The sequence below is a fragment of the Dromaius novaehollandiae genome, chromosome 4 (genome assembly GCF_036370855.1).
Source record: "Dromaius novaehollandiae isolate bDroNov1 chromosome 4, bDroNov1.hap1, whole genome shotgun sequence".
Classification (NCBI taxonomy): Eukaryota; Metazoa; Chordata; class Aves; order Casuariiformes; family Dromaiidae; genus Dromaius; species Dromaius novaehollandiae.
This window is the reverse complement of record NC_088101.1, coordinates 35,432,912-35,458,785: the sequence shown is the minus strand read 5'-3', so window position 1 is coordinate 35,458,785 and position 25,874 is coordinate 35,432,912. Positions and strand designations below refer to the sequence as shown.

Here is a 25,874-nt window from a genome sequence, read left to right as displayed (position 1 = left end):
CTAATTAATATTGATTGCCATCTACTTTCTTTTCTCTGCATTCGTTCTACATAGTGACTTATTTTTCTTAATTGCTGATTTCACTTCTCCAGGAATGGGCTTTCAAGCAAAGTTATCCTCTCGCTTGATGGTAGAATTACAGCTTTTTGGTCACCCATTGTATTTCGCTATAAATTTCCCTACTTTATTCACATATTTGTCTGTTCATTTTTCTCCCAACTTCACTTTTTTCAACTTTGAGGAAATAACCCAGCAAGGCAGCAAGTGTGTGTGTATATAAAATACGGATAAGGCTGTCCTCTGTTTGCTCAGCTCAATTGCAACTATAAACTGGAAACCAGCGAATATTGCCACTAGTGAGATATTTATGCATCTTGCCTAAATCAAAGGGAGTGGTACTTCTAGCAGTAGATTTTAATCATAAGGTGGCTAACATAGGCAATATCAGAGATGGCCTTCTGTTACTGAACATAGTAAAACTGGAAAAGTGGAATTTTTGTTACTCACTTGTTTGGGATAGATGAATCTAGTCAGTTGTGTTTTGATGTTGTTGTATATTGGTATGAAAAGCATTTAAGTCTTGGCCAAAAAAAGTAACTCTGGAAGTCTGATACATTAAAATTCCCAAATCTGGGCTTTCCCTGAGGCAAGATTAAGCTTTTCTTTTTTGCACCTGTCCTTGGCATTTGAGTGTTTCCAGAGAAGTGCTCGGTCATTTTTTAAGGTTTCACACTGAGCATTTGTGTTTATGTCAGTAGCTCACCTGTCTTTGGTGAATGCGCTCATCAGCATCATTCACAGCTGTATAGTGAGAAATTGATTCAGTTTGTATTTTAAAGCTTGAACGCAGACACTGAAACGTAAGCAGCATTTAAAAAGCATTTAACAAGCGTTTTCCCCGCTAAACTGTATAGCGTAACTGCATTATAACGTCCGCGTTTGCAGTAACAACAGACACGTCCTCGGGATAGCCCAAGAGCTCTGTTTCTCTGAGGAACCCACCTCCTGTCAGACCACCTACCCCTCCGTGCTGCCGCTGACAGAAAAAGGCGCAGACGCTTCAGCAAGAGCCAAAGAGAGCATAAGTTTGTGTGTGCGGGCGTGTTTTTTAATTTGTCCTACAGCAGTCAGAAAAGGGGGGGGGGGGATCAAGGATAAATTAAAATTTAGAGGTGCGACTGAAAAAAAAGCACCCCGTATACTGGTGCTTTTCAGGCTGCGCGTTCTCCCCGCGCGAAGCGACCGTTACCCTCAGCCCAACGGCCGCCGCGGGGCTCGCTCGCCGCCGCACCCCAGAGGGGAGCGGGACGGGGGAGGTGCCCCCGCGCCGCCGGGCCGGGACCGGGGCCGCCCGTCTGCCGGCAGGTGCCGCTGCGGGGCCGCCGCGCCGCTCCGCTCCGCTCCGCTCCTCCCGCACCCGGCGGCCCCCCTCGGCCTCGTAGCCAGCGGCCCCGCGGGCGCCCGGCGCCGCCCGCCCGCGGCCCCGAGCGAGCCGGCGGCCGCGCGCCTCTGTGTGTGTGTGGAAATCCCCCCACCTCCTCCCCCGGCTGCCGGCTGCGCTGCGCTGGCAGCGGCGGCGGCAGCTGTGCGGGCAGGGCGAGGGAGGGGAGAGGGGCAGAGGGAAGCCAGGCGGCGGGGCGGGGAGGCGGGCGGGGAAGGGGCGAGCCCGAGGGAGCCCGGCGGCCCCGAAATGAATTAGGCTGCGGAGGGGAGGGCTCCCCTCCCCCCTTCCTCCCGCACGGAGCCCGGCGGGAGCAGCACCGCCTCGCACCGCGCCGCCTGCTCCAGTCGCGCACACACACACAGCGCAGGCAGGCGGCGGGGGCGGGCCGGGCGGCCGGGGGGGCCGGCAGATGAAGATGGCAATGTCTGTGATCCAAGCGTGCCGCAGCCTGGCTCTCTCAACATGGCTGCTGTCCTTTTGTTTCGTGCATCTGCTGTGCCTGGACTTCACCGTGGCCGAGAAGGAGGAGTGGTACACGGCCTTCGTCAACATCACCTACGCCGACCCGGCGGGCGGCAGCGCCGAGCTCCGCAGCGAGAAGAGCGAGTGCGGGCGCTACGGCGAGCAGTCGCCCAAGCAGGACGCCCGCGGGCAGGTGGCCCTCTCTGCCTCACCCACCGACCGCTACGCCTGCGACCCCGCCACCCGCTTCAACGCCCCCGCGCCGGGCAAGAGCTGGGTGGCCCTCATCCCGCGCGGCAACTGCACCTACAGGGACAAGATCCGCCACGCCGCCGCCCAGAACGCCTCTGCCGTGGTCATCTACAACGTGGGCTCCAGCAACGCCAACGAGACCATCACCATGCCCCATGCAGGTGAGTGGTGGCCCGCCCAGGAGGCGCGATGCTTGCCCTCGCCGCGTGCCCACCGGGCCCCACTTCCCCATGGCGGGGCCTGTGTGGCGGCCCACTCTGCCAGCGCGGTGCGGCCCCCCAGGCAGGAGCTGGTGGTTGGACAGGCGTCCTCCTCGCACCTCCTGGCAGGGCCTCGCCAGGGTGCCCCCGGGGGGGCTGCAGGCACTCCTCTCCGCGCTGCCCTGGCGAGGCATTGACGTGCGTGCCGCCGGCAGCGATGTGCGCCAAGTTCAGGAGCTTGTAAAGTTTGGGCCGCTCGGAGGAGCGGAGGGACCCCGAGCCCACCATCTAGGCTTTGCTGGGTCCTGAGGATCCTCCGGCAGGTGCCAGGTAGGAATAGGTGTGATCGAGACCTTCGGAGGAGGAGGAGCGCAATGTTTATGGCTTATGGTTATCAGGAGAGAGGTGCAATAAAATAGGGAACACAGAGTCCGCACTCTTTTCTGTTTTTCTGTGGTGGTGTAAAAGCTGCGGGGCCGAGTAGGAATGCTGAGTATCTGATTTGGTGAGAACATGTGATATTTTGTCTGGGATTGGGAGTAGGGTGCGAATCTCCCCAGGTGAACCCTGTGACAGGGTGTGGGCTTGCAGTGCCTGCACATGGGTGCTCGGGTCCCAGTATGCGCTGGTCAGCTTGAACTGAACCTAAGTCCAGTTGTTAGAAACAACCCAAACCTGCGGTTATGCCCACAAACAAAAACACTGTTTTTGTAGCAATGTTTGATCTGAAAATAACATTTTAAAAACAGATCACCAGATTTATATTTAGGGACAGTGTTTTCTGCCAGGGGTCATTGGTCTTTTATACCAGCAGCTTATTCCATGGAGACTAAAATGCCACCTATTGTGAAATCTCTCTTTGGTTTGCATCCAATAACTAATCATGCCCAGCTGTTTCATGCCAATTGAATCTTAGCAGAGTTGGGGGTAAATTGAAACACAGAAAGGTTGCAAAACAGGATATTATTCTAATGACATTTTAAAGTCTCCCAGCAAACTAACTAGCATGGATGTGCTGAAAAACAATTTGTTGCCCTACTAATGCTATAACATTGCTGATGCAAAGTAGTGCTTTGGGAACCTCTTGTGTTCAGCCTCTTAAGAGATTAACTGTTTATTTGGACAAATTTGTGTTTCTTTGATGGGATCAGTGGAGGATGGTGTTTTTTCAATTTTTAGTATTTTTCTGTGTGTTTTGTAAAACAAGAAACTCCTGACCTCCTAGTTTCTTAAAACTGTACTTTATAACCTGCATATGGTTAGTAGCTGTTGAGGTTGTACTTCTTGTAACTTAAAGTATCACATATTATTTAATAAGCAATAGCAACAGTAAGGAAGCATAGTTGCTTAGGCACCCTTAAAGTCAAGCTCAGGCTGTTTCAAAACTTAAGATGCATCACTTGCTCTTGTCTGTGAGTTTCTTGAAAACTGCCAACATGTTGGATCAATTAATGGTTTGCCTGTTTTTAAAGTATGCACTAAGCTGTTTTCCCACACAAATGGTGTTTTATTAAGAAACAGTGGGAGTAAAAATGTGTCTAACCTTTTAAAATGTTAGAGCTTTTGTTTGTTTTAAAGTCCAAAATGAAGTAAGCAAGGAATTTTTCTTACTCAAAGTGGCCCCAGCTTTCAAAAATATGAGCACTGTATCACTTACCATGGGAATAGCTTCTTTTATGTCATATGACTCCTTACTGCTTATTTTGAGAATCCTTTTTGAATACTGAACTGATACCCAGCAAGTGATTATACTGTGCCATAGGTTGAAATATAAGGAAACTTGCAGATAATAATCCAGACTTGTTGAGTGTGATCAGCAAGACCAAAGGGGTTTCTTGATTGATCGCATCCCTTTTAAGGAAAAGGGGTATTGTTCTGTGAAGTTGAAAAATGATTCTTGCTCTTACCTTAGGGAATAACTTGCTCTCTGCGTGCAATCAAAATACAGAGTAGTTTTAGAGCTAAGTTTGTTGGAGAAGGAGGAAAAAATTATTTTTAAAAAAAAAGTATTTGACGAAGTGGCAGAGATTCAGAATTGGATTTACCTTTGCTCTTCCTTTTGTACCAGTGCTACATTAGCACAAAGTGAGTGCGCAGGCTGTGAAAAATTCTCTCTCTGACTTACAGCCTTTGACATTCGCTTGGTCCCAGTGCAAATGATAGCACAAGATTCAAGGGAAGAATGAATCAGGTTCTCGGTTTCTGAGTTCAGCAGCATCTGCGGTGCTCTGCCCACGCCAAATCCTGTAGTGGGAAGAAGAAATTTCTATCCTGGAAAATACTGGGTAGGGGGGAGGGAGGGGAGTTGAAATGTGACCTAAAAAAGCAATTTAAATATGATGTTACATTTTTTTTTCTCCCACAGATTTTTTTTTCTTTAGATTTCATATCTAAGTTTAAACTCCTTCCTTATAGAAAATAGTTTCCTCTTGCATAACTGGCTACTGCCCTTACTAAAGAATTACTGGTCCTCATGTGGATTCTTTTCTTCTTTCTTTTGCTGTCATCATTTTCTCCTATTTTTTCATTCTTCTTTTGCTGCTTCTCTCACCTCCACTCTAATTTCTTCACCTCTACCCCTATGCTTCATTCCCCCTCCTGGCCAGGTTACCCTATTATTTCATAACCCTTTACCCTTCCTCCCACTTTCTCCCCAAAGCTCGCTCTTCTGCCAAAGCTCTTACTTCACAGCTGTGTATCCAGTTAGGTTGCCTGTTCTCAGTTGCAATGCATGCCGATGAACCCGTTGCTAAAATGATACCTCCTGATCTTAAAATCTGTAAGAAACTGTAGCAAGACAGTATTGCATTTGAAAGAGGGTTGGTAGACCTTCCTTTCTCCCACCCCCTTCCTACTCCCCTCCCCCCCCCCCCCCAAAAAAAGGGCAGTGTTATATTGAAGCCTGTTATGGAAATCCTTAGATATAACTTTCTAGGATTTATATGTAGTGCACTAGACAGAACAGAGCAAGTGTTAGATTTGAACCAGTTCAGTTACCATATTTAAAACCTTTTCTTTCAGGGAACCTGTTCTTAGGTCATTGCTTACACATCCAGAAGAATGAGGTAGAGTTGTGACATCTGCGTTCACAGAGTCGGAGGTCTTTGGTTCTAGAGCTAGGAGATGCTTGGCATTTGCATTGTCTGCTACAGCCTTTGTGAATCACTATTTTTATTGGCTTGAACTGTGGGTATAGGAGTAGGAGCTTTGGGTCCAACTGTGTTTGCTTTCTGCCTAAGTAGGTTTTAACCAATGGAGGAACAAAGCGCCTAGAATTTCTCAATTTCAACAGCTTTTTGTCTCTCCTAAATCAACTTCTCTAGTAGAAAAGCTTTCTAATAACAGAGAGGGTATTCCCTTTCCTCCAGGAAAATAATCCATAATGTCATCCTAGGCTCTGGCATTTTTTGTTACTCAGAACAAACTATCTGTTATTTAGGTTTGAAAAGGCTGCTGCGTCTACCTTTAATAACTTAGTATTAATTGGAAGTACTCTCACTATCTGTATTAATAAATGCCATTACACTCCCTCTGTATGCTATGGAGAGAGCTAGCAGCTCTTCTAGAAGCTGATTCAAGGTGAGAGCTTCCCTCTCTTCAGCTTTCGTTAGCTGTTGAAGGAACCTAGGTTGACCACTTAGGCACCTAAGTTAAGTGCCTGAGGCTAGGGAGGGATGTTAACTGTGATGGTACACATGATTCATGTGGAGGTATAAAAAAAATCCTTAATAATCTGTACAGTTTAGAACATTCAGTTTGACTTCTGGGGTGCATCGGAGTATCTCACGATATGGATGTGATTATTATGTGAAGTAAATTGCATCCTAAGTATTTCGGACCAGAGGCAGATGTGAGTCAGGCAGTGTTACATGGTGCTGCATTCTGCATTTCCAGTGCATTCCATCACAAATTTTGAGTCACATGCTGCATGTATGACAGCCTGTTTTCCATGAGAGGCAGATGCCTCATTGTTTTTTGTAATTGCTTGTACGCGCTGGCAGTAACTGTCAACTGTACTTTTTTCTCTGAGACATAATTCTCCGAGGTGGTCTAAGATGACTCTAGCTGCTTCTCTCCCTTCTCGGCCCTATCAAGTGCAGCATGTGTGCACCCAATCATGTGAGGAGGGCAACACCACAAAGCCAGGTGTGATTCTTTACACACATACCATGGATGTGGCCAGCCATGATCCATGCCCCTTCATTTCAATGACAGTTGCTTCCCTTGAGCTCAGATTCTTATTCCTTGGTTCAGGTTATGAAATCATCCTTTACACACATTTTAAGATGTGTCGGTAGTAAGTTTTGGCTTCGGACTGTTCTATAGCTTTAGGACTTGTGCTGATGCACGAATTAAAATACAGACACCTGAGCCATAGAACAGAAGTGCTCCATAGAACCTCGACTGGACACACATGCCTTTCCTGCCATCGTTAGCGTTTTGGCCTACCATATTTTCATTGTACTGCACTTGGAAATAAGTGTTTAGAAGTTTTGGTCGTCTTTACAAAAGCTGGGTTTTCTTGCCTTTGGATGCAAAGCATGTTGGAATGTTTTTACAGGCATGGATTTAAATGTGCGATTGGGTAAATCTTACTTTTCTGCTCTAAACCACAGACTTCAAATACATTAAGCAGGGTTTTCTTTTGAAACTTATTCTTCCTCTGATACTCTGCTTCTACAGACTATAAAACGTTTAATGTATAAAGCTGAATTTCAGCCATGGCCGTCGGCCTGTGCCTATAGGGCATGACCTAATGTTGAGCAGCCCTTTGCAGGTCCATGTTTTTATGTGAATGCAAAGCATGTGCTTTCCCACTGCCTGACTGGAATGCACAGTGCCTCTTTGCACATAGTGAAATGGCATAAAAGATTTTGAGAGTGCAAAAATTTGTGTACGTAATTTGGAAGATTCTTCTAATGACATTGAAGTTGAAAATTTCTCTCTTTGAAGAGTTAATTCAATACGGTAGCTACTTTCATTTGTTCCTTTACCAAAACAATTGCTTTCCTAAACTTCTGTTGAATTCTCATGAGGAAAATGTGGTGATAGCATTCATGCTGAAAATAGGTTTGGATAAGTGTGAATTAATCAAGGATGGAAATTCCAAGCATCCAGAGCCTGCCGTAACTATCTTCTGTTCTAGGCACACGAGATTCATTCCTAATACAAACAAGCTCAATAGGGGAAGGATATGCAGATCAGTACATCCCTGAGCCTTTTCCATCATGAAATGAGAGCATGGCTGAGATGTGCTCCCATCCTTAGGAACGTAGAGGAGTCCTGGATCCATCAGGTAGGCCTGGCTGCCAGCAGTTTTTGAAAATCCAGTTCCCAGTGTTTATCAGTCTGGGATTTATAACACTGGCTAGAGCCAGCAGTATTGCCGACAAGCTGTCCCGCTGAGTTGGCTAGTGAGCCACACTTTAGCCTACCAGTTCTGCTAGTGTTGCAGTGTGGACTTTTCTATTGCAACTGTGTTCATTTATGCCAAACAGTGAGGTGACTCTGTGATATCGATAACTTCTTTAGCTTTAACTGAGTTAAAAAGGATAACTTTGGCCTCCAAGGACTACAACAACAAAAAATCGTAGTTTCTGGTCCTACATGGGACAGCCACTTTAATACTGGGGACTGACTTGTGTCATTAAGAAGATACACTTCTTGCCATGTTGAATCTTGCATATGCTTTTAATCTTACTTGAATGGCTTGGGTATCTCCTCCAAAGCCCATTGTAGTCAATGGGAACACAGCAAGTCCATTGGATTTTGAATCAAGTTGTAAGATATAGCTTGCCCTACAAAGTGGTGGAGTATTGGTTCTCTGGAGGTTGTATTGATCCTCCAAACTTGACTTACTGATTGCAAAGCAGCTGGATTCCTGCATGCCCCTTGGTTATCTGCAGCTCTTGTTCACAGTGTTATTCATACAAGTGCTCTCTTCAGCTCTGCAGAAAAAGTGACGCAGCAAGAGGAAAATCTTCCTTGGAAGCAGATCTTTATCACCATTGATTCTAACTGCTGGCTGTTAAACTGGAGCTCTTCCTCTTGGTGTACTGTCCTTAGGGGAATGGTTTACTCTTGGTACAGTGATGGTTCATCGCTGTTTCTTCTAGTCCCGCTGGTACTTTGACTTTAAAATGGTACCTAATAGTTTGTGTTATTAGGATATTTTGGCAGTCTGTTGCTATTGTTTTAACTCTGATGTAGCTCACAGATTCACACAGATATATTTCTGTGCTAGCCCCTCCGTCATGGTACATCACAGAGCCCAGGGACTTTTTAAGCAGAAGGGGAGAGAAACCTACAGCAACCTCTGTGTCGGCTTTTTAAGAGTGTCTTTTCCTTGTAAGAGAAAGGGACGCTTTCTATTTTTCTCATGTAAGGGGAGGACTAAAAGAGCCTATTATCTTGCCTTGTTTGTTTGGTGGAGCTCATAGCGCATTATCATGTGAGATGACTGAGTTTCAAGTGACCTCTGTCTCCTTACACCACGAGCCAGGCTGATGAAGAGTCAGATCTTTATGAAGGAACAGCCCAACTGCTTCTCTGCTTCCCAGTAACTTCTGCATAGCTAACCTCCACAGAAACAGCATTCATTTCAAGACAAGGCCCACTTTTGCCCTTTGAGTTGCATTTGAGTGCTAGCCGCTTGATGGCTTGTTTGATACAGAAGGGAGGGAACAATGCAATCATTGACTCGTGGAAATCAGATATGGAAAAGACCGAGGAGTTCATGTAATCTGTCACCTTGCTAATGCAGGACTGCTTCCTACAGTATTACCACCTACTGCTGGCACAGTGCTTTTTTGCTTAGCATCTTGCGAAGAAAAGAATCCTGGGATTCTTCAGAACCCAATGAGGTCTATGTGAGCAGCTGAATGGTGCTGAAACAAGGCATATGAAATGTAGGAGGGTATTAAACTAATAATATATCCTGCAGCAATATTTTGTTGTCAGAACTTCCAGAAAGCTATCCCCACGGAAGGATGGCTGCTATAAAATAAGGTTGAAAGCCAACTTTAAGCATCGTACCAACGAGTCTCAAGGGAGTATATGGCAATTGCGTGTAGAAAGAGGAGATAAAATATTTTGTAGTTGGCTATGTCCAAACAGGCCTACTCTGCAGGGTCTTGATTCTGTAGTGAGATGTCACCCAGGACTTAAGTAGTGCCCAGTTCTCTCATTTCACTCCGTAGTGTTGGGTTGCTCCAGGAAGGAAATCTAGAGGGATGGGCTGCATGTTGGCCCCAGCACAGTTTGACTAGTCTGAGTCTGGATGAAGAGGGGTCAAGGACTCCCCAAAGCACCCTGCTTGTTTATGAGTGCATTTAGATGTAGTATCTCAAAAGATGAACTGCAGCTTTTGTTACCTGGAGAAGAAAAACCAAAACCACTTAAGTAAAACATCAACTTTTAAAATGTTGTTACTGTGTTAAATCTACTGACTTTATATCTATGGTCTGCCCCACTGTCTATATTAGTGGTTCCCAATCTTTATAAACTTACACTTTTGCAAATGAAGTTTCTGTGAATTTAAGCCATCAACAGTAGGCTTACTTCTCTTAGACATCTTTCATTGGCACCTTAGAAGTAGTCCTCCAGCCAGGTCAGGCTGTAAATCACTGATTAAGGTGAACTTACCGTTCTGGTGGAAACACTAGGTTTGGATTCAAGATACTATATGGATTTGTGGAAACACCCCTTTTTACACCAGTTTTAGTAGGTGGAGAAAAGTTATGAATGTTGGTTTGTCTGTGAGACAACAACATTATGCAACTGTTTTACAAGAGAGGCTTAGCATGGGCATTATTTGTATTTTGGCTCCTCTTCAGTAAGTTATTTGAGTTAAACCTCAGAACTCTGAACCAAGGAGAAGTGAAAGAGATGATGAAAAGATTAACCAATTTGTTTCATTACTCTCTTACACTGAAATATGAAAAGCTAGCATCTTGGATTCTTTACTACTTAAAGATATAATAGCTTTTTGAAATAATTATTCATTTCTTTTCGCTCAAGGGTGACTTATAAATAACATCAATAAAGTGAAGTGCCTGTTCATTTATTTCTGACAGTGTAATCATAGTGATATTCAGTTACACTGCTAGACCTAAGGGTCTGTCAGAATTTCAATCTCAAATTTGACATATTTAACTGTATTTAGGTTTGTAATATTCCATGCTGTAAATTGGAAGGATAGCCCATTTATTTTTACTGAAAATGTATTTGCAGTTTGAGACAAAATTGGAGAGAGGGGGAAAAAAAAGAAAATGTTTATCTTTTTGGTTCTGAAAACACAGAAGCATAAATTGGGACTGTGTAACTCCATAGAGTCCTGGGTTGAGTATATCTGGTATACTGAAACATGGACAGAAGCATTATATCTGCATAGGAATATGGTTTCTCCAGGGATACTTGGTATAGGATGAGTTTGGCAAGTGCTCCCTTGTGCTACACAGTTAATGATGCATAGATTTTTTTTTTTTTAATGAATTTATATTCCACAGTGTCTTGAAGCCTTTGTCATGAGAGAGGACTACATGGCACTGGGTAATGTGCAGAGTTTGCAGTATGAGGCAGTGTAGTAGGTGTCCCTTGCCCTTCAGAGCGAGGGACAAGCAAAGAGACAGCACTGCTTAGCACGCTGGGCAGCGGTACCCGTGTTCTGTAACAAAGCAGCTCTCTGGATCCTTTTCCACCAAGCTAGCCCCATATTACTGACATATTCATCTATATACCTCATCTTTTTTCCTTGAACATTGGCTTTATTATGTCGGATATTATTTTTCCTCATAATGTTTCCTACCTTGGATGGCTTTCCTTCTTTATACGCTCTTTGGTTTCCCTCTTACTGTTAAAAAATCTTTTCTTATAAGGAATCTCTTTTGCAAGTCATTGTGGGGATATCTCCCCAGATATTGCAAGTATTTTAAAGAGAAATATGCATCACGTTAATCTCGGGCTTCCAGCTTTATAAATCACACATTATACTATGCTGCTTTATTTATTGCTTGGTCTTGCAGTCCCAGTCGATATACTCACTTCTAGCACAGTCACCGTCATATTGTGTTGAATGTGTCTGACATTACACTGCAGTAATAGCATTGGACTCAAGAGCCTAGTAGATAGTTCCTATACATCCATCCTTAGTTAACATACATGTTCCGTATCTTAAGATGAGTGTGAAAATGAAATGAAGGCATCAGTTTAATAAGCTGTATGGTTTTATTGTTTTGTCTAAATTGATTTGTGGAGCACTTGAGAATCCTGTGCACCTAATTTTTACTCTCATACTAACAGTAATTCCAGTTCCTCAAGATCAAAGCTCTGGGTGTCCAACAAACTGCACTGTAAAAGATTTCTTGGGTTCTCCAATGATACAGAAGTTCTGTATCAGTATCTGAGAACGATCTCTGATTTTGTGTTCTGTGATGCTAGCTAAAATGTTAATATTCCTTTTTCCATTTCACTGTTTTCTATTAAAAGACATAAATACATTTCTGCTTTTGCTTTACCCTTGCAGAAAACTCTATATTAGAGTATCTTAAATCTTTGGCTCTATTTCTGGGGCATGTCTGTGTTTTTACTCTGAAAAATCTTTAAAACAGGACAGTCTGCTGCTGCAGTCTCATTCATGATTGCTTCTTATAGTTATGCAGAAGGTGCTTTCCCCTTTCATGCCTTTTTAAAGATTTTATTACACTCTTACTGGCTCATAGTTTTACCTACTAGTATCATGTTTCTTGAGCGAGGCAGCTTTTGCAAGATTGTGTAATCTCTCTGTGTGATCTCCTATCACTCTTGTGTGTGTCCATGTGTTTGAAGTACCATCTGGTTGTCCCTGAAATCCATGTCTGTCCATTACTAAATACTATATCAAATTTTTTCACACTGGAAATCTAGGAGCTGTTGTATTAAAAATTATTATGTCTTCTTATAATTTTGTCTCTGATGTCTTTCTCAATTGCCTTATTTTCCCTTCTTTCCTCATTGTTTTCTGCTTAGCTTTTCCCCCAGGTGTTTATGTATGTTTTCTTTACTTTCTGAAGTTCAGATACATCTTTCCCTTGATCTTCTCACCCATTTTTTTTGTCTTTTTCATTTTCCTGTTTATGCATTCTGCACTTACTTTGCATCTCTTCTAGGGGGTTTTTTGTCCTTTCCTTCCCCCCTCATCAGTTTGACAACAATAGCCAAAGGTTATTGCTCTATGTATGTAGTTGACTGTAAAGGGAAGCAGAACAGGATTACACACTTTCAGTTGCTTTCCCTTTGCAGCTGACTCCAGTTTTAAAGAGCATCTGCTGGCTGTTGTCTGCTGCTCGGGGTAGGCTCAGAGGAGTGGGAAACCAGCAGTCAGGAAGTGTGGCAGTGCTGCGTATGAATGGAAGGCTGCCAGTAAGACGTAGCACATGTGCTATGCATAGAATGGCTTTGTGCTGAACACTTAAGTCTTTTTCATGAATTCTTAAAAGACTAAATTATTGTCCCCTCTGTGTAAGAGGCAGATCCTGCTCCTTCATGCTCGTGCAGAAGACGATTAAGTTTCCCCTGCTGGGCATTAGAAAAACTGACCAGGATTTTTTCCATCAAAACTGTTTTTCTTTAGTAGAGAAATGAGTTTTCAACAAAAAAACCTCTGTTTAGGAAGTTTTTGCTGTCCAGAAAAGATCTTACAATTGAATTTGGAAAAAAAAATCATTTTAAGAAATATTTTATGTCTCAGACTTTCAGGCTCAGAAACAGTTCCGTTTCCCTTTCCTTTTTTGATGATATATTACTTTTTCATCAGCTTCTACCAGCTTTAGGCACTGGTTCCACCCCAAAGCACAGACCTTACTTCTTCCCAACTCAAATATTACACTTTGCAGGAATCAATACATGCATTTGATTACAAATACTGTTTAAAGAAATTGAATTCCCCTTTGCAATGCTGAATTTCCCTTCCCTGTGATAGAGTTACAACAGTTTTCTTTCTCTAGTCTGTTAAGTATAATTTCTTTGGCCCTTGCTGTGTGTATATATATCCTTACCAGCAGGCTTGAGGCGTGACTTTAGCACTGTCACATGGGGACTTACACATGGGAATGATACTTGATAGGAAATGAAAATTGCCCTTGCAGACAAAGACATAACAAGAGTCAGTAGTTGTCAGTGGAAGTTAGACAAATTCAAGCTTGTAGTAAGATACAATTTCCTAAACAGTGAAATAGTTGCCCAGACAGAAGAAGGAGTCATTGTCACTTAAAATTCTTTGCATGGGCTTGGATAGCTCTCTGAAAGACAGATCCTGGTAAATTACTGCATCTGACGGAAGAATTGTGGTTGTTGGTGTGCAAAGAAGATTAGAGGAGGTGATCATGGTAGTTCTTTGTGGTTTTAGGGACTGTACCTCTCTGGAACTATCACGCAGCACTTCTCCACATTTGGAGATTGTCAGAACAGCTCTGCGAAAACATCACTCACACTGGGTGAAGGTGTACCCTACGGCCTGAAGCATCTGCTCTTCAAGACAAGATCTCTGCTCAGCATGTCATGTATCACCAGGAAAGAACTTAGCTAGGTGATACTGATGAACCAATGCCAGTTTGTTATTCCTTTGTGACTGTTCCTCATAGAAGAGAAAGGTGCAAGAAAAATATCTTCCGAGCCGCTTCTATTTCTTGTGTCTGAAGATATACAGCAAATGCAGACAGCTACCTCTAAGCCTCCACAGAACAAATATTTGCTGGACTAGCTATGGAAGATGCTGTCTGACCTCAAAAGAGAGATCCAAAGCCTTTATCTTACAACACTTGTGTTTATATAGTGAAATGCCAGAACAAGGGGGTATCATGATACAGTGCAACCAAGAGTGGCTAAGATATCATACGTGGGGATGAATTAACTCTGTGTCAAAAGCCTATAGTACTGTCATTCCATTTCCAGAGGCCTGCCTAAAATAGGCATTAGATGAAGAGTGTGTGGATGGACCTGAATCCTGAAGAGCTGAAGTCATATTCATGGGAAAAGAGCCATTAAAGTAGCATGTTCCTTCAGTAATGTCATCCGATGGGAGACATACAGTTATCTCAGTTTATCTCAGAGCACGTGACTAATCCATAGGTCCACTATTTGACTAATCCATATATCTTCATCCCCATTTCAGTTCTATACTGACTCCCATTGCTCATTAGTACCCACTGTTGTGATTTCTGAATTTTTCTTGTTTGTTGTCTCTTTCCTGCTGGTCCCCATCCTTTCTTGCTTCCTTTACAGGTGTTTGGAACATTCCCTGAGATGATGAGGCTCTCAGTTCACTTGTGCTCAGGGCTGAGTTTTCTAGCAGCCTTTAGGAATTTCCTCATATTTCTTGGTGTTTGAGGATGGGGAATTGCATTGCTAACAAGCTACCAAAAAGCATAACCGTATGGGAAAGTAATGAGCTACTCTTGAGGCAGTCAGGATCCTCTGGTGCATGCTGACTCTCCTGGGAACTCATCTGTCCTTTTCACTCCCCTGGCCTGCTAACCCCTGCTTAAGAAATCACATAGAAAAAACTGGGTTTTATGCTTTTTCTCCACAAACATTCTCTTTTCTTTATCTATCTAAGTCCCAGGCTTATTTTTTTGCTATCTTAGTCTACCAACCAGACATCATTGAGATGCAAATTACAACAAAGTCCATAGCTTATTTTTCAGGGAAAATATGACTGTATAATTATTTTTCTAGATTTATAAATATTAATGGTTGGTAGTTCAGAGATTTTTTTGGTAAAAGAATTGATATTATCTGGTTTCTAAATATGCGTGACCTTTCACTGCTGTCTCCAATAATCAAGGGTTTTCATTCCTGTTAACTGACTTACATAACCATCTTTCTGCTGTTATACTCATGAAAAATAATGAGGCAAGCACTGTATTTTTTGTATGGAATATCTTTTATTGATTATCTTGTACGTCTGACATGTAGAATCTCTTCTTTAGTTCTCAATCAATGTAGTGTTTAATCAGCACAATGATTGTGCTGTTGGTCTTTTCTGGGCAATTTATTTTGTGCCTATAGTCCAGAAATGTTTTTCCCCAATTCAAAGATAACAGTGCTGGTTTTATTGCAAAGCTGTTGTCTTTGGCTCTGTGACTAGTCAGATCTATATTTGGATTAGCCTACAAAACAGGAGCTACTGTGCATATATAAAACAATTGACTGTTTGTCACTAATGATACCAGGGAGGAAAGTAAAACCATGTTTCACCCTTCGTATGTATCAACATGACAGCTTGTAAAATCTTTTGTTTGCATATGAGACCGATACTTAAGAAACACATCTCACTTCACTAAGTGGTTTTGCCACCATGAAACTTGCTAGTAGGTGTTTTAAAATGTAGTGTAGACACTATTTTTAATGTCCACGTTACATAAAGGTAATTTGGAGAGTGTTTGACATCCTAGTTCAGGAAAATGTTCACACAAATGCTTATCTTAAAGCTCATGTTTAGTTCTCCGTAAGAATAGGTCAGAAGTTGAGCACCTGGCCTAAACGTTGTTGAAAATGGCTTTATGGGAAAATGTTGTCTGTGGCTAGAGGCAGAAGTGTCTGGTGTAGCCCAGAGGTTTATTATGAAGGATGTTACTGTAGTAATCGTGTGGGATATTATACCCTCCTCTAATACTGTGAGTAGTCAGCATCCTCCCAGTCAGGTGCTCTTCTTTATTTAGCAGGTGCTTTATAAAGACCTAATAAAATAGATGCTTTAATTATTTTACATTACTCCACCTTGATTGGCTTCTACTTTCTGGGTTATCAGACCTGTCTGAATGACAGTGAGAAACAAGGCTGCTTCTTTCAACTTCCAGTGAACACTGTTCCCTTTCCATCTGAGGAAGAGTTGGCCACCCAAACCCTTTAAAACCTAGATGCTGTCTCATCTTAATGGTATTTTATTTAATGCCTATTACTAGGGTATGCAGAGGAACTATCATAGGTGTTATAAGGATGTACAAGTTGTTAGTTTTCTGCAGATGACTCCTAGATTGTACTGGCCAGCTGAGCTAGAGAAGTCCCTGTAATTTAGATAGCCGTACAGTATTTCTTGCTAATCAGGCAGTTGCCTGGTTGGGAAGTACATACATACGTAAGGACCATCAGAAATACAGCAGCTCTGCAAGCTTAAGTCCGTTCCAGTTTGAGAGTAATTACTGTAATGTTTTGCAGATTTGGTTCCAGTAGTTACAGTTTTTCATCCTTCTTTGTGGCCTTATCACTTTGCCAGCTTCATATTGCTTTGAGAAATTCAGGAGAGGCTTGTTTCATGTGTTTAATGGTATGTGTCAGTTGTGAGCAGAACGTGCTCTCTGATTAGGGCAATGATGGAGGTGCCACTTGGGCAGTATTTGGTGTGTGTTAAGAGGATGGGGAACGGTAGCCAAGACGGAAGAAAGTGTAAATTAACAATTACTCCTCCATTAAATATTCCTGTAAATTAACTGCAGTATTTGGTTACAGATATCTGTCTGGAAATAATACAATACTTACTTTTTAATAACCTTTAAGTAAGTAAGCAAGCAAGTATGCCCAAGACAACCGTCTTAAAATCACAGAAAGACTTGCCAGACCAAGCAAGTATTAATGTGTAGTAGGAAAGTATTAATGACTACCTGGAATGGCTCAGCTCTGTGTCTTCAATGCTCTGCACATCTGTATTCATGAGCGCAAGCCTTAGAGATCCTTCATAATCTCAATGAGAATGGACATCAGCGGGAGTGGAGGTGACTTTCATCTGTCCATGGCTGCTCTGCTTTTCACAAGCCTGGACCTTAGTTTGCTGTCTCATGTGTCTCCTTGTTTAATGAAAGAGAATTGGAACCCATCCATCAGAGAATTATTACGGGTTTGATTCATTTGAAAATAAAGCTGACGTTCATGCTGTTGTCTGACAGTGGTCTCCACCTAGCGTCACACGTGGATTTTCAGTATCTGAATGTGTCTTAGGTCTTTACTCAAATGCACAATAGTCAGCTGCAAAAAAGAATTGAAATTTCATTTTTGTTTCCAGACTTTAATAATGGTAATGTCCCCATCAGTAAAAAGCACAGCATTTAAGCACCCTCAGGCTATAGCAACGAAGAGATTGTACCTTTTTCTTGTGGAGGTTCTTACACTGTGCAGACTTGGTATCATGGAAACTGCAAGAACGTACTAAGCTTTAAATGAGTGGATGGATTTTATATCCACTTTTCTAGCTACTTTAAAGAAGTATACAGACAAGTTGGCTGGAAAAGTTATAGAAAATTCATGGGAAAAAATTCTCTTGTATCAGTGTGATGTCTGCACAGTTATTTAGGGTATTGGGATTACCCTAGGCTCTAAACTGAATTTTCACAGGCTGTATTTTCTTTATGCAGATTGTTTTTAGGACCGTTCAGATAATGATTTCTGAACTATTAGGTCAGCCACCATCACGTTAAGAGTCTCCCAAGTCCCCATTCCACTTATTTACATTTTAAAATGTTATGAAAAGAAAACCAACAACAATCCTGGAAAACTCCAACACCCAAATCTTTCCTTTAGAAAAAGCAAAGCATGTTTGCTGATCGCTAGCCACATACTTACCTATGCCATTGATTTCTAACATCTAATTCTGAAATCTTAACCCTGCTGGAGTCAATGCCAAAACTTCCTAAGGATTTCACTGTCAAGTATTAAACCAAGAAAATAAGTATCTGAACTCATGATGTATCTTGTGCTGCCCCCATAGTATTTAATACATTCTTGCCAAGTACAGAAAAGCGCACGTTCATTGTGACCCAACTGAAATAATACTATTCTTCACCAGCAATCTCAGCGGAGTATAAATGTTCTGCATTTCTTATGAACTGCACACGAGGATCAGATTCAAGTAACACAACCAAAGCAGCACGACAGGCAATACCAGGGGCTTCATTAAGCTCATTTTGTAATTGAGTAGAATTACCTGCCAGCCTGTGAGTGCCTTAAAGGTGTAGGTGTTAACTTAAATGACCTCTCCAGCTCATTTAATAAAAGGTCCACTTGGCCCCAAATGACTGTATAAATTATGCAGCCGTTGTTACATCTGTGATACAGGTAGAACTTAGTTTTCTTACCTTTTGAAGAGCTTGAGGGTGTAGGTCGTATCTTATGTATATTTCTGCCAGCAGGCTTCAAAACAAAATTTGCTGAAATCTGCTATATAGCTAGCATGTAATTCTCACAAGGCTTATGGCTCTTGCATGAGATGAAAGGAATCAAGCTGTATGTGTGCATTAGAGCTGTGTTGCAGGGAGAGACTGCAAAGCTTGGTTTGCAAGATGTACACGCCTGCTAGCGGATCCCCAAGAGCAGGCAGCAACCAGCCTCGTAACAGCTGCAAGAGATGTTGCTGCCTGCCAGAAGTCATAGTTCAGATAAGAGCTTCTAAATCTCAAGCAGGTACTGGCTGAATGCATTGCAAAAAGACCTGAGTTATATTTGGAGGGTGAGAGCAGAATAGTTTTCACACCTTTCTTCAGTAACTGATATGCTAAGAAGGAATGGCAATGATGACAGCCTTATCGCAGAAAGACTGTTTCAGTGATAGTTGTTCGGCGAATGCTCAGAATTTGTAATGTCCAATGAAGGAGTGGAATCTACATTCTCTAGCATCCATCTATATGCCAAATAAATGTGAAGAGTTGTCACAGAAATAGTTATAGAAACAAAGTCTATCCACCTCAAGCCTAGCAGAAGTCATTACCCTGTTTGCAGTCTGACTAAATTAAGATGGCATTTAATGCAGGTCAAATTTGTTCCAAAAAGAGGATAATAGTAGTTATAAGATCTTAGAATATGCGATTGGTTAGTGACTTTTTTATGTGTGGGTTGTTTTTTTTTCTTAATTTTTATGGAAATACGTTTCGGGTGAAAAGAACTCAATGCAGGAAATACTGCATGGCAATTTCGATGCCTCTGTTCCAGCATGTGTATTGTGTTTTGAGTGATGCCGATCAGTTTTCAGAGCTTGTGGGATTTTCAAAACTGCTGTTAATCTCATTCAGCTCCTATACCATATTTCAGATAACTCTCTCTTTTTGGGGACTGATGGCAAAATATTGAAAAATGTTACTTGTAATGCAAATTATTTATTTTTACTTTTCACTACATTTTCATTTCTGAAATCTGTGATTGCTTAACCCCTTTGTAAGTCTTCAGCATGCCTTGTTACCGTGTATATGTTTGGTAATAGAGATGTGTGCTAGTGAGAGAATCTTGCCTCTCAGTTAATGCAGGCTTTGCTGTATCCTAAAGACATATTGCCTTTTCATCTCTTTGATCCAAATTAAGCGTAAGAGGCTAAATGCAGACAGAAATATCAAATGCTCAGCTATGCTTCTCAGAAATGTTACAATTGCGTGGAAGTATCAAAAATCAAAAGGGAGATCATGATAGGTGATTCAGTGTAGAAATAACACAGGAGCTGAAGTTCATGATTTAAGCTGGTAGTTCTGATTTGCTGACACTCATTCACTGAGTCATCCAAGGCATAAAAGCTAAATGAAGAGAGAGTACAAACCGTCATACAAGAACCAAGGTAAATAGAATTACTGTCCTTTGAAGTTGTCTCACATATGAGAGGAATTGGTTTCTGCTGAAATCTGAACATAGAAATGTTTGAGCAGTAGGAATATTACCAATCAAGCAAAATTTCCAGTATTTACCATTAATATTCCTCTTTGGGAGGCTATGTGTAAAAAATGCAGATAAGTTTAATGTAAATAAAATTAGCATGTAAACATCCAAAACAGTACAGTACAGCATCTGTGTTGCATATTCAGAGAATAATGAGAAATTACCATTAAATTGGAGATGGGCTTAAAACAAATCCTGGTTTTGAGTTGACTGTGTAACTTAAGCACACCTCTTTTACGTCTTCATCTGTGTCTGTATACTAACATTTGGCAAGTTTGATGCAAGGTTAGGTTTCTGAACATCTCAGATCTGAAGTATTTTATATCAAGTTCTTGTTTCAAGTCATTTTAAAAGTTACAAAATTCATAGTCAGTCTAGGATTCTAATCTGAGTTTTCTGGCTCTTGTACATGTTCAGATAATCAGATTTTAGTAGGAGATATAGCACTTACCTTATCTGTTGCAGATGCATCCAGCATGAAAAAACTTTAAAATGAGCAGGTACTGTATCTGTACTGGTATTTGAGTATTAAAAGTAAGGAATCTTAATTAGCAATGTACTGTGATATCAGCATTATGTTAAGTGCAGTTGTTTTCATCATCCTCAAAGCTCGCCTAATCTCACAGAGAAATGGTGGAAACCATATAATGAACCATGTAACAATATCAGTCACAGCTGCACTAAATGTAATGTGGGCAAAAATGTACTTTTCAGTAAAGCCTGCAAATATTGAGAGGTAACTCTGAGAAATACTTTGTTTTAGAAATACAGGCACTTGCAATGTACTCTGAAGAGATCATTTCAGTAGAGTATCATGAATTTGCTTGAGAAGTAGGTGCTAAGAGGAATTTATTTCTGACCGAGTAGTCAGGAGCAGTCTGTATTCATGTTCCTATAAAGAGAACGGTAAAGAAGAAGGACTCTGTCTGCTTAAGGCAGTTTTGAGCCCATTTAGGCACGTGACTTGTACTTAGGCATCTCAATACCTTTTTATTTGTTTATTATTTTTAGGAGTAAATAGAATGCTTTGCCTATACATATAGGTGTAAGTGTGTGTGTGTATGTGTTCTCATACCCCCCCCCCCCACACACACACCCTGTAAAAATAGTAGCTTCCCTCAGGGAGATTGGCTATGAAATAACTTCACCTGGCCTCTGGCCTTTAATTCACAGCTGAGCCAAAGTATGTAGATATCTGAAACACTTATTTTGCCACTGTTTGATTATTAAGTACCTATCTATGTAGATATAAACAGCCCTTTTTCATATCAATGTGAGATGGTGGTAGTATTCTTACTAGTTGCTTTGTGGTTCATTATAATTGCTATTGTGCAGAAAATGAATACAAATGAAATAATAGAGCTGTCTGAATTTTTGATGGTTTTCAGGCAGCCCTTTTTCTTTGCCCTTTTCTGATTTTTTTTTTTTTGTGGGTGAGGGGAAAGGGAGAAAGAAAAATTATGTCTCAGAGCACTCTAGTCCTTAACCTTTCAGGTCTTAGAATTTAAATAAAATGTGTTATACAGTCAACTCGGGATGCTGTCTGGACCTGCAGCTTGTACATGCACAGATGAAATAGAACAGAGATAGGAATTTGCCTTTTATTTATTAGCATTTTAGAGAACTAGAAGCAAGAGATTCCATCTGGAGATGAGTTCCTCATAGTCTTTAGATACAAAAATTAAATAAATGAAAGAAATGTTGTTCCCATATTGTTCCAACTGCTTGATTAGAAATGAGTCAAAGAGTGGTCTCTGTTCTTCTCCATCTGGATATGTGTATTCCACGATAAAACTCAGATATGAAATTAAAAAATTCTGTTCAGGGGTTCAGCTTTTCAGCTAAAAAGCAGGGTTGGTTGTAGGAAAACTGTAGAGATTAGTTTTGTAATCTTAGGTCCTCATGCTGACAATACTCATGCAGGCAAGTACCTCATGCATATAATGAACTTGCTTGATCTATTTATAACTTCAATTTTCAAATGTACGTTTTTACCCAGATGGTGCTCCTTAAATTTCACTGGGCTGTGCATATGAGCAGCAGTTCACACTGCAGATCACAGTGTAGGAAAAGTATCCAGACAGCAAACAAATATAGTTACTTAATTAAATAAATGTTCATAATTAGTTAATACAGTACTTCTGACTCTTTTGCTGGTGTCTCTCTGCAAGAAGGATCTATAAGTGATAACTTGAAACAGAAAATTACACTTAAAAATTTTGGAGTAATTTTCTTTGCAAAGATAAATAATGTCTGATTTTAATAATGGAGACACTGACACAAAGCGTGGAGTGGCTAAATCTTGCAGGGTATCAGGAGCAGAATCCAACTTTCCAGACTCCCATTTCAGTAGTAGTAGATCATTCTTGTCCCCACAACACCTTGCTTCTTGTGTATGCCTGAACTCCCACCAAGACAGGTTTGGATTTCTTCTTGTAAGCAAGTGTTTCTGAAATTTTCCTCAGTGCTTAGCTGAAGTCCATTTGTATTAATTTATTCCATAAGCTATTCTTGTAATTCTGTTTTTAAAAGTTTATTGTTTTTAATGTACATTCTACTGAGGATTAAGTTCAATCTACCAACTCATAGTTTACTGTATCTCAAAAAACAGTAGCCGTGAAGGGGGAACATAATCCAGCAAGGAATGCTTACATCAAACTATTGCTGGAACAAATGCATATCCCTATGCCCCTCCACTCCTATTGAAATAATAGATTTCATGTTAAATATAAAATTTGAATAATACACTTTTTTCAAACGCCTCCAGCTACTGAATGTGGTTTCATCTCCTGATATCCTGATGATATTTGCCAAGGCTATCTGGAGCACATGAGTACACCAAAGATGGCTAATTTTAAGATCGCATGGGCAGATACTCTGACTGCACGTAAGACTGACTGCAGCTGTGTTGGAAGGTTTACAGATGGAAGCCCACTTTGAGTCCAGGCCAAAAGTGTTTTTTTTTTTTTTTTCCTGTGCATCAAATGTCAGGATGCTTCCCATGTGCAGTTTGTTACTTTTAGAAACATTCAAAAATACAAATTTAATGTTTTATTTGATCATAATGACTACAAAATATTTTCTATGACTTTGGCAGAGTAAATTACCAGATTAGAATTACAATGAAGGAACTGGAGGGATAGTAACATTCCACATCTGCTTCTTGATCAAAAGAAGGATTTTGTACATCGATTTTAAGTTGGTGAGATGAATGTTTCTGTAACATGAATGAAACCCATCTCAGGTTTTATTGCAGCCCCTTGTGCCCTATGTATAACTTGTCTCTGTAAGCAGCCAGATGCTTTGAGGTGGTGTTGCCTGTCAGTTTTAAACTAATGGAAATTACTAGTTCTAACTTAGGAGACATGAAGAGTTCCAGGGAAGCAGTGGAGAAGAGAACCCTGTCTCTTTAGTCGTAGCAGTCACAATGGTGGCCCTGTCTTTAGTGTAATGTCTGTACATTTGGCATAAAAACTTTATTTTTAGAAAACATATTTTTACCACTGTTCTGAGGGGACAAAGTTCAGATGGAGAATGTCCTTTGAAAAACTGTTGCAAGATCATTTTAATGGACTTTCTAATTTTTTCCAGACTCTTTTTTTTTTTTTAAAGAGTGTTAGAAGTTTTACAAAAGTCTGCTCAAGTCTTTCTTGCTCTTCTGTCTATGGCACTGTGTCTACTTTGTTATGTTTATGACCATCCTTGATAGCCAATGTTCTGCAGATTGTCTGTGGACTGCCTGAAACAATATGAGTTAATTACCCAATATATTTTCTGCTGAAGCATAGATATCTTAGCAGTCTTCCCCCTTTTTTCCCTGCTCACTTCCTTCCTTGTCTTTCTCCAGGCTACTTATTTCCCACCCCCACATTGCAGTTCTCAAACCTTTTAGCTGTTCCAAAATGAGCTGGGCTTTAAAAATTTTTAAAAAAGCCTTGTTTGTATCAGACCTGATTTTCCCTGCAGTCTGTCAATACTGTATTGGCCCAATTGAACAGTTGGCGAGCAGTGATACTAGGGCAGGAGCAAGAAGCCAGTGGTGAGGAGGGACAGGAACTTTGTAAAATGGCTTCGTTCCCAAAGAAGATGCATGGTGGAACTGCATATGGATTAACTTTGAGCTGAGCATCAAGTGCAGCTGTGTTTATTACACTGTCTACAAAACAGAGCAGTACTGTGCCGGCAAAGCTCGAAAGCCCCTTAGCAGCTCCCTAAGCTGAGGTCAATCGTGAAAGGATTCCCCTGCTTCTGGATTCAACTTCCAGCTTAGAGAAAGGCTCTGTAGGTACATCTGCTGTACATTCAAATGTCATTGAAGGTGGTTCAGGCTACAGAAAAACAGCCAATCACCCTGTTAGACAGAGGAAAAAGGTGCTGGAGTTCGGGTGAATAACTGCGTGTCATATGTGGGTGTGGGACTGTCTGTTTAATGCATGTGCCCTGGCTTCCCAGCCTCTAACTGCTGACACAGTCCTTCCCTGCCATACATCCTCAGGCCATGCATGTTGTTTTCTCTGACAGCACTTCTGTCACACCAGCTGCAGCTTCCCTCTCCCCAGATCTTGGCATGCCCTGTGGTTTAGCTGGCTGGGTGATACTCCCTATTTCCAGAAGAGCCATCTCTTCCTCTAGAACATCTGTCATATCTTTGATGACCTCATATCCCTTCAGCAATTCATCTGTACTTTCAATCTCCTTCCTCTCTGTTCTGACTCTGATTTCAAGTCACGTCACATGCCACATTGTTACTGCTCATGTATATGCCTTTTCTTAGTTGTGTGCATGCCTAATCATGTTTAATCAATGCTTTTCCTAAGGGTGGTCTCTAATCTTATACAGATTCAATAGCTGTAGCTTGTTGAAACAGCTATAATATTCTGGCATATAGTAGAACTAAATGTAGAACATCTACCTTTCTGTCCAAAGCATTTAAAAAGGAGGAGAGAGAAAAGGAGAGAGAAACACACATGCACTTGGGTGGCTTAAGTCAGGGAAGAGTTGTTACTTATGCTGAAAAATCTGTGAATGCATCCCAGATAAATCTGACTGTGGCTTCTTAGGAGGGTTGTAATAATTCCTAATAGCATGTACAAATGCAGCGGTCATGCTCATGCACCACATGGCCTGGCTGCATGGCTGGTCATCTCCTACCCATGTCCAGTCAGATGTAGGGGAGCTACAAGTGAGCTGTGTAGTAAGTGCAGCTCTTCTGAAGTAAGCTTTTCCTGGCGAAGGCAAATCAAGCATTTCATCTTCCTCTGTATGCATCTTCCTTCTGTCCTGTATGGCTTCAGTGAAAAATCAGAAATATAGTTTTTTCCAACATTTCTTTCAAATATATAAAAACTTCTTCATTTTAGTTCAGGGAACCGTTATGTTTTCCCACTCCAACATCCTATATTCACCAGCCTCTATAGATCACTAGTTGCTCTTCAGACCTGCCAGAAGTTCACATACGTATCAGAGACTGAACATTGTAAATTGCGTCAGGACCCTGAAATGCTGCCTGCAACTTGGACTCCAGGTCAGCCCTGGTTTGGAGTTGATGGATCTCTGTTTTGCATACACCTGAACTGTTAAGGCTATAGTTTAGTCTAACATTAAAATTTTGGTAGACCTTGTTTTGTGGAGATGTATCTAGTCAGTCTGGTAGATGAGTACCCAACTGCACATCTCCTGCTAATGGCAATGAGTTATCTGATTAAATTTCTGTCTATACTACCCTGTCTTGCCAGTGGACAGCTTCTCCCTATCTTTCTTAACATCTCTATTTGTGAGTTGTCTTATAATCTGACAGAACTGATTTTAAACACTTGCAAAAAAAAGAAAAAAAGCATTAATTGTAAAGCAGT

General features: G+C 41.3%; 1 protein-coding gene across 1 annotated transcript in view; it reads left to right on the top strand.

The window, feature by feature from the left end:
* The first annotated feature begins 1,405 nt into the window (after window positions 1-1,405).
* RNF150 (ring finger protein 150) overlaps window positions 1,406-25,874 on the top strand; it is a 129,981-nt gene continuing 105,512 nt past the window's right edge. The window contains exon 1 of the mRNA XM_026106141.2: window positions 1,406-2,319. Within this exon, the coding sequence (XP_025961926.1) occupies window positions 1,854-2,319 (466 nt within the window). The 5' untranslated portion in view covers window positions 1,406-1,853. The remainder of the gene's footprint in view (window positions 2,320-25,874) is intronic.